This window comes from Anolis sagrei, chromosome 2, assembly GCF_037176765.1.
Source record: "Anolis sagrei isolate rAnoSag1 chromosome 2, rAnoSag1.mat, whole genome shotgun sequence".
In the NCBI taxonomy this organism is placed as follows: domain Eukaryota; kingdom Metazoa; phylum Chordata; class Lepidosauria; order Squamata; family Dactyloidae; genus Anolis; species Anolis sagrei.
In genome coordinates this window covers 214,483,065-214,492,616 of record NC_090022.1, presented here as the reverse complement: position 1 = coordinate 214,492,616, position 9,552 = coordinate 214,483,065, and the positions used below count along the sequence as shown (strand labels likewise).

The 9,552-nt window shown below is 36.1% G+C and overlaps 1 protein-coding gene across 12 annotated transcripts in view; it reads right to left on the bottom strand.

The window, feature by feature from the left end:
* Positions 1 to 4,979: 4,979 nt before the first annotated feature.
* NFIB (nuclear factor I B) overlaps positions 4,980 to 9,552 on the bottom strand; it is a 300,754-nt gene continuing 296,181 nt past the window's right edge. For 10 of the 12 annotated variants that reach the window (XM_060762384.2, XM_060762385.2, XM_060762392.2 and 7 more), the window contains one exon: positions 4,980 to 5,224. In XM_060762384.2, coding sequence (XP_060618367.1) covers positions 5,095 to 5,224 — 130 coding nt within the window. In that variant the 3' untranslated portion in view covers positions 4,980 to 5,094. The remainder of the gene's footprint in view (positions 5,225 to 9,552) is intronic. The other 2 variants (XM_060762386.2, XM_060762393.2) reach the window with 1 other exon arrangement.

Sequence of the window (9,552 nt, the reverse complement as noted above, 5' to 3'; positions counted from 1 at the left end):
ACAAACGAGGGTGCTTTAAAAAAAATCTTAACAAAACTATACAGTGTACAAATTACTGTCTACAAGGTAGGTGGTTCCTTAAGAAGATTCTCCGTTCTTCTCTACTTGCAGCTTCACAGGTTCATTCACATATTTTAAATGGAGCTGCCCACCTGAACGCACAACTATATTGCTATATTTAATATTTTGCCATGTCTTTATGTACAGTCTCCTTCACTGCCTTTTTTCCTTAGTCAAGCCTCACATGTTCATGTCATTCTAGGGGAAAACACACTTCAGTGGCACTGCCAAGAGGCCAGGACTGCAAAGCAACTGAATAAAGGTGGAACAGTGCACATAGAACGGGGTGGCTTGGTTTAGTCAGAAGATACTTCCTGGTGAAGGAGGAGGCTCAGACTAGGTTTGAGTTTGCAACATGTCATTAAACATCTGAATTCTCAGCTTTTAAGAAAAGTTAAGAATAAAAAGGTGCAGTTCCAATGAGCCTTTATATTAGCAACAGAGGCAGAAAACCCCACAGAGATCACCCTCCTCAGAGCACTTAATGCATTTGATGCTGTCAGGTCAATGGCCTGGATCATCAAATAATTAAAAGGAGGGGAAAATAAGATTTCATGGAGCAAGTTTGTCCTTTTAAAATAGCATCTCCCCCTGTGTGTATAAATCCATTGCTTGTATACAATAGATCAGGATTATTTGAAAAAGTTCAGTTTAGACTGTCCACTATACAGGGATCAGTATTTTTAAACTATTGCACTTTAAAGTCTGAACTCATCTTTATTTCATCCTGTTTTACTGTCCAAGTTTAAATAGCATCCTACTGAATACCTGCACAATTGAAATCCTCCATACAACTACATCATCCCTATCTGATTATTAAGTGATTTCCTGAGAGAAGATGGTATGATATCTGCTAAGGGAGTCCCAGAAAGATCTGCTTGAGCATTTCAGTTATTTCCAGCAGCCATACAGTTAGTGAATTAATTCACTTACAATTGGGCTCAGAAAAAGAGAGCCAACATATAACTGGTTGAATTCCTAATTCAGCTAAAACTAAATCTTCCAAATGTTATATATATATATATATATATATATATATATATATATATATATATATCCCTGCATCTCTGAAACTTCCAGGAAGCCTTGCAGATGCAACTGTCTTAGAGAGTTTTACTGATGTGACCACAAAAATGCTATTGTTTTAGACACAACATTGGAAGTCGGTAAAAAATAAACTCCAGAGAAAGACAATGTTCCATCAGATGGTCTTCCCATGGCTATCACTACTTTAAAAAGGATTCAAGAAGGAGAAAACAACAATTAAAATAGCATTCACCATTAGTGGTGATACAAGTGGAAACTCAAGAGAAATGTAGTCTGAAATCTAGGAATTCAACTCCACTAATAAAGTGAGATTTCAGAACCACTCTTATTATTAGAACTGATTTTTTAAAATAAAAGCCGTGGCCACTGCTTACTAAGTGGCTTTTCAAACAGAAGGCCTTTTTAGTAGCTGTTTGTGATTCAGCACTAGGATGCTGCTGTGAAGAAAAAGACAAAAAAGCAAACAGTCATGATTCATAGCCATGTTCACTTAAAAACACAATGCATCTAAGGTGGGCTGGGAAAGCGCAGCAAGTCCAGAAGTTAATTTCATTCCCTGGAACCTTGCAGGGGCTACATGGATTGCCAAAAAAGCAAAACTAAACCAAATACAGAACAGAAGTGGCTGGAAATCTACTTCTGTTTTGTTTTTTTTAATGCTCCTGGTAACATTGGAGAGGAGCTTTGCTACCTATTTAAATAGAAGGCAGATTTCTTCTCCTTGCACACTTCCAGGAGACACAATTCACCCTTTGGTGGTGGGAAAGGGAGCAGCTGAGGAAGTTGAAAGGGCACCAAAGCATACTGGGATGGGGATGAACTTTGTTCATTCCTGGCTTCAAGAGTTTTATATTTTCTGGATAATTTTCTCTCAAATCATTTTCTTTAAAAGAGGAATTATTTGAATAGAGTATTTCTTCATAACTTGATAATATTGTATAAAACTCCATTTAAGTGTTTATCGGCTGAAGTGCTCAAAGAAGTATAAACTTCTTTTAGATGTTGTGATCCAGTCTTTTGAATTAGAGCATTAAGACTCAATCTCTTCCTTAGCACCCTTTATATAAAATGTAAGAGTATGGCTAAATGCTGCAGCTAGTCATATGGAAATGGGACAGCTATGCCTCAATCACTTGAACTCTGAAGTGTTCCCACAACTGCTTCTACAGACAGAGAAGTCTGGAATAGACCAAAGCGATTGCTCACTCCTTTTATTCCTGCCAGTGTTAGGAACATAATGGGGAAGAGAGAGCTGCATGTAACAGACTAAAAGCAGTAGATCCTGTCCACAGCGTATATGTTTCAGCCTTGCTGTGGGCAGAGGTGGGATATGGGGACAGCCCTTCATGATGGTGGGATCACTTTTCCAGAAGTTATTGAAGCAGAGCTTGGACAACTTGCTGGCAGGGTTACTGTTGCTGCACCATACACTTAGCCAAAAGTTGGACTCAAAGGTCCCCTTTAACTCTACTATTCTCAAAGAAGGAGTAGTGACTGATGTTCATGTGCCAATGATTGCAATCTATAGTCAGGCTGTGAAAGAAAAGAGCACTTGATAATCACAATCTACTTGTTTTTCTTTGTTCCTGGGCATTTCAGCTGAAATACAAAATATAATGTGATGCCTTTGGAGGAAAAGTTTTTATCAGTGTATATTGGGTATGCAATCATTAACTTCAATTTATGTTTTGTTTAATGCCATGATGAAGGGATGATGCATCTTTTAAAAGGCCTTTTGCTCTCTGTGGGTCTCAATGTCTCAAATTGGAAAAAAAAGATTATATTTTTTTCCCTCAACTCAAGTCTGCCTTCAACAGAATCTATTATTTATTTATTTATTTACCATCGTAATCATTATTACTACTATTATTTTTAAACCAGAAATGCGTTCAGCTTGCACCCCAGGTGGAAAGTTAAAAAGAAGTCACCTTTTTTGAGATTTTTATCACAGTAGGCAGAAGAGTCGCTTTGCAGCCCTCACCTAGCCAATGGTGCACTGCTTCACAGCTACACTGTCAAGTGTTAAAAATCCTCCCCACCCGCCCCAGAATATATAGATATATGTATGTATAAAAAAAATCCCCTGTCCATCTCTTAGTACACAAAAGGACCTCATCACACTGCAAAAATAGCAGTACCCACTTTGGTCAATTAAAACAAACAAATGAACAAACGAAAAAGCATACATCAATCTTTTGTCTTTTAAATCTGTGTACTTACCTATAATAACCAATACAGCTAAAAGCACTACCTACATAGGCAAAACTTGGTATTGCATAATTCGTATAAATTTGAATCCCCTCCCCCCAATATTAACTGGAAGATGAAAAACATGAAAGATTAATAGAAAAAACACCAAAATACTGAAAATATTGCTGGTCGATTACAATTTTTAAGCGGCAACTATACACAGCCATGATATGCTTTATAAATGTGAGATAAAGTTATAACTGCTTAAAAAATCCATGATGTCACTTTTTTTTCGTTTTCCCATCTGGAGTACAAAATATTTTTGTCATAAAAATGGTAAAGATTTAAAATGATAATAAATGCAGCAAAACAAGTGTAGTGATGTCACTTTTTAGATTTCAAGGCAAGGCACGTTACGTGGACATTATAACTTCGTGCAAATTAGGATTACTGGATAGAGTAGGTTTAATTAATTTTTTATAGAGACATAGAGGCAAAATGTATCTGCCCATGCACATTACTGTCAGTATGAGAATTATCTGTCAACAAGGCTAATTTCTGAGAGCACCATGCAAGTTTTCAGCACCCTGTCATTAGGCTTTTTCAAAGAGTGCATTTTTTAAAAAATATATTTGACCCCCTCCCCCCCCCCCCCCAAACAACCTGGCATTTCCATTTGTAAACTGTAAGCTTTGCCCCAGTGACATGGATTTACCTCTCTCCGTCTCTGTGATGAAGATTTTATAGAACCTTTCCTATTCTCCGTGGGTTCTCGATTCAACCAGTAACTTTAAATAAATAAGATACCTCAAAGGAGGCAGAAGCTAAATCAACATAAGTGCTGTGTTTCAATTAATTTCTTTCTCTCAAGTACATGATTTGTCTTGAATTAATTAATGCCTTTTCATGCCCCCCTTTCAAAACTGAGGGAAAAAATAAATTTGCTTGAAATACTTTTGAAAGTCTTCTTGTTTTTTTTAATCCCCTCAATTTAGAGTCCAAGGGCTAAAGGACTTATAACAATGATCCCCTTTAGATATAATTTTAAAATTGCACTTGCCTCTAAATGTTTTCCTTTGTGGGGGAAATTATTTTTAGTGTCTTTCTCTTTTTGTTTTTACTGTCATATGAGACAATAACACTTTTTTAAAACCTAAAGTGAGGCATTAATTCTATAAAATGCCTGTTTATTTAAATGTCTTCCTGAACATTTTCAAACAGGTTATGCATTAGGAAACATCTGGGTTAAGGGCCAAAGTCAAATAAATTTGAGTTGATAACTAAAGGCTAAATGGTTTCTGTTTTTTTTCCTTTTAAAAAAAACTTTTAGAAATCAGAGCACTGAGAAAGGTTGGCTCATTCATGGCCCTCATTCTCCTGCAGCTCTATGGATGCCTCCTAGCCTTTGTTTTGAGAGCTAACTAGGAATAGTGATCCCATGCGTAAACAACAAGAATACTAAACCAATAAACTAGCTTATCATGCAAATATTAAGGCATCTAGAAAGTCAGTTAAAATATATTGTCAGAGACAAAACATCTATTTCCCAGTGGATTTCATAGAACAAAGGCTACGTAGGAGGAACATCTTTCTACTCATCAGTGAAATATTGTCGACCCTTTTTTTTAAAAAAAACAACACATCGTTACAGTTTCAACCTTAAGGGAATTAGTGATTGTAAGTGCTGCAATTGCTGGTCTATGTTTCTTCTTTCTTCAGGTTCTTTTTCTTCTGCGTTTTTTTTTTTGTCCCGTCTTCCTTTCTTTTTTATAGTATTTTGTTCAGTTTTGATCTCCCTCAGTTGCTTGTTTCTGCTTGAAGGAAAGGCTCTCCAATTAGGTTCAAACCATAATTCTGGACATTTGTGGGCAGGATTGGTGTCCTGTTTGATACTTGAAAAGGAACCAAGCTAGCCCAGGTACCAGGACTGTTGAACGAAAAGAAAACAGAGAGAGAGAAAGAGAGAACAGAATAAAAAGTTATGACGTTGCAGCAGCAGCAGCAACTTAAACAAAAATGAACATTTGAATAACAATCCAACCCAACCTCATACCATATCATTCCCATACCACATTTCACAAACCAATGTAAACATACATACAATTTGAGAAGACTGAATAATTCTAATAGATGAGAATTAAACCTAAACCAGTAAGGGTTTAGATGGAGCACATATTAATTACCAAACCAGAGTAATCTCACCAAATGATTGATTCCTGATGTGTAGAAGATTATACTAATATAACAGACACAAGTATTAGTACCAGTTATTTACTTGTTATATTGAAAACTAATGGCCCTTCTACACTGCTATATAATTCTGAATATCAAGGCAGATAATTATCTGCTTTGAACTGGGTTATCTGAGTCTACACTGCCATATAATCCAGTTCAAAGGAGACAATCTGAATTTTATACAGCTGTATAGAAAGGGCCTATGAGAAGATACCAACCCAAGTATGCATGGAAAAACAGATTATCTAACTTTTTTTCAATTGTTTACTTTTTAGGACTCGAGCTTTTAGGAATCAAGCTCAAATTTCATCTGATTTAAAAAAAATTAAGGGCAGTAACATTCTAATTATTATACTGGACAAATACAAATATTATGAATAAAGAATAAACTAGTATTAAAAGTAATATATTCATTTGTGCATATAAGTTTTGGGGAGGAAGTAATGCTAAATGAAGATAAGGATTGTTGTTATAGCATAGCAAACAAAATTGGGTTTAGATACTTATCCAAGCCTCTCAAACCTCCCATCTTATGACTGTGTTGAAAATGCACCATGCAACATGTTTATCAATATTATTTATGACTCCTCAGGGATATGTAAATCTTGTATCCTAACACTAAGCAGATCTCACAAGAATTTTATAAGCCTCTTACCAGCAGGAAGTTGGTTAAGCTGAGAGTTACACAACATTGGCTTTCTGTTTACATTAAGTTTGAATGTGTACAGGTTGTATGGAAACAGGATTGGACTAAAAAAAACCCAAATCTAAAAATAGCATTAGCTGAGATATACAAATGTTTTTACTAGACAATATACCAATAAGTCCTGTACCTCATGTTAGAATTCTGTAGCTAATGAATTGATAGACAAGTTACCTGTTGTTGCTGCTAAAATAGGGTATATACATAGTTACACTTTCAATGGAGACATCACCCAAAGATGGCTCTTTCTGGTGAGTGCCTCCACTTCCATGTTTAGAATAATATACCATGTATACTTGCTATCATTACAACCTTCTATGACCTTACTGATGTAGGAAGTGCAGGTAGGAATATATATAGCCTAAAGGTAAGTCGCTTGCATGTGTCTTCAAGTGGTTGCTTGTTTTACTCTTTGTAAGTGCAGAGTTCAAGTAGAACTTCACAAACACTACAAGAAGGGAGTATGATTGTAACATAATGGCTGAGTTCAGACAAACCACCAAGCCAGAGCTTGGAAGATTAGAAGAAAGCCCTATCCTTATGTGTTCCTCCTTTCTTCATACATATGGCTTAATAATGATGCATTAATGCCTGATCTGATCAAAACAGAGTTTACTGTTGCATCCGTTTGTGAAACCAGGATTTGCTTTCAAATTCGGATAAAAGCCAGGGTGTTCCAAAAAGTACAGCATTAAGTTGTGTGGTTAGGATGAGAACATATGTATAAAAGCCATACTCATATAAGAACGTACAGATACAGGAATCATGTTGGATTTTCCAAACTATGATTTGTAAAATTAATCCAAAATAACAAATATAAAGCAGTTCAAAAACATACAGACAGCACATTGCCTTTACAACATGGAAACTTTTAGCTTAGTATCTCATGGCATGTTAAACATGTTAACTGGCCCTAAATTGCCTTCACATCTGAAATATTTCTGGATGCTTGCAAAACTACTTGTAGCAGGATCGGCAGGTTCTAATGGATCAAGGGCTATTTTCCACTCCCCTGAACACCCATGGCCACTTTTATTTTGCATCCTGGAATATCTCCAAAAGGCTCACCACACCCCACAGCATCTGGGAGAAGATGGAATTGGCCAATTCAATGTAGAGGCCTAAGCAAGAAGTGAAGGTACTATCACCAGGGCTTTGAGGGAAGGGGCAGCGTTTGTTTCTCCTGTTGCCTCTGGCTCAGTTTCACTCAGCTGCTGCTGGACTCTATCTTGACTGGCCTCCATTTCAACATCCTTGGGTCAGCACAGAGAGACCAACATTTGTTTCTTCCAGCCATGGCCCTGATTCACCTGAGCCCTCTCTTGAGTGAACACTGCCACCCCGGTTTGGCATCTCATTTTCCCCCTGATGGAACATCTGCTCTGTTAAAACTATTTTAAATATGTTTTATTGCATTTATATGTTTTATAATTTGATATGTTATATTTACTATTTGTTGTTGCACTTATTGCATTTATATGTTTTGTTTTATAATTTGATGTGTTATATTTATTAATTGTTGTATGATGCGGCATTGAATGTTGCCATAATCTGTAAGCCGCTCTGAGTCCCTTTCAGGGTTGAGAAGAGCAGGGTATAAATACAGTAAATAAATAAATAAATAAATAAATTCCCTCTGCTGCTGTTTGATTTAGAAAAACATGTATTTGGGGCATTTTTAAGAAATAAGCTAAAATGGAGCATCTATCCCAGTTTCCAAAAATGCAGAGTTTTCTGCTTGGAAAATGTGTTATTTTCTGGGACCAATAAGGATCCTAAGTAGTTATACTAGATATTAGCATGCATTTCACCATGCATTTCGCCTGTCCTTGACTTCTAGGATAGTTGCAGTTTGAGTGACTAGTAAGATACCCAGTGAAGTTATTACTTGAGATTATAGTCCCAGGCATATATTTCTAAACAAGATTAATAAATATTCCATGTCAAAATACAGGACAAATGAGGAAATTGTCAGCATCCTTGTCCCTGAAAGATTCTGAATAAATAATGAATAACAAATTGCTGATAGTATCCTACTTAATGTCTCATGTCATCTTCTAACACTAACAAAATGACAACTATCAGTCCTGGAGCTATATTCAAGAATGAAGAAAGTAATGGAAAGAATATGGAAGATATATGTATACCACTTCATACAATTTCAGTTGTGTCTCTTCTCTCCAAATGCTTCTAATACACAATATCAGCATTAAAGCTGTGCCTTTTTATAGTGGTAGTTTTCTATTCTTTATTGTAACTGTGATTCTAATATAGATGGCAAATGCAACTTCATTAATCAGCTGTGCATTTTTATTGTAAAGAGAAAAAGAGAGCTTAGGCAGTAACCCTTCTGAAGACCATGAGGGGTTTTTAGATGTTTCATGTATTGGGATATTAATGAAACATTGTAAGACTACCCCATACATGTAGATGGACCAGTTGTCATGTGACAACCACTGCTGGTATTTAATTGTAATTAACACCAACAAAAATTTCTGCCACCCACCAACCCTAGTTTGAAAAAAAAAAGTGATTTGATAAGGGTCATTTAACTTCTTTAGGAGGTTTTTTAAGGAAGCTCTTTAGGAAGTTTCTGGGTGCCACTGTAGTTCCGGTAAGTACACACACACATATATAATATAAATTAGACAAGGGTGAAAAATTATATTAGACACCGCTCCCTGTCCCTGAAATTTGGTGCTCATTGTTCTATGCATATTGGGGATCAGAAACCTTATTTACTTACCTACATATCTTTGAAGCCTGGAAATCCTATCAATACCACTGGCTCCTACAATCCCTGCGAACATTCTTTGTGATGGTGCTTATCCCTCCCTCTTGCTGTCATATACATGGACTCCACATGTTTGTGCACAGGGAGTCATAATTTTCACACATACAAAGTATGAATCCTTTAGTCTCTTGTAAAATTATTATCTTCTCTGCTAGCTCAAGACCCAAACCCTAGGTTACTCTGAAATGTTACTTGCCCTGTTAACACTTCTATACCAAATCCCACAAGATATGGATGCCCCCCAAAATAAAAGAGAATGTGTTTACATAAACATTTTTAAGAGCTATAATTTAATTTCTATCTCTCTTCTACCCACAGCAACAATCTTTGATTCCAACTCAAGATATTCAGAATTGCCTTTCCTCCTCCTCCTGTGCTTGAGCTCAGAATATACCCTAAGCAGAAAAAAGGAAAAACTATTTCATAATGTTTCGATAAAAATGATTGTCCTTTCATGGGTCTTCAAATTGCTTTTTCTCCATCCTCTCAAAATAATATTTAAAGAATTAAGAGTCACAAAAGT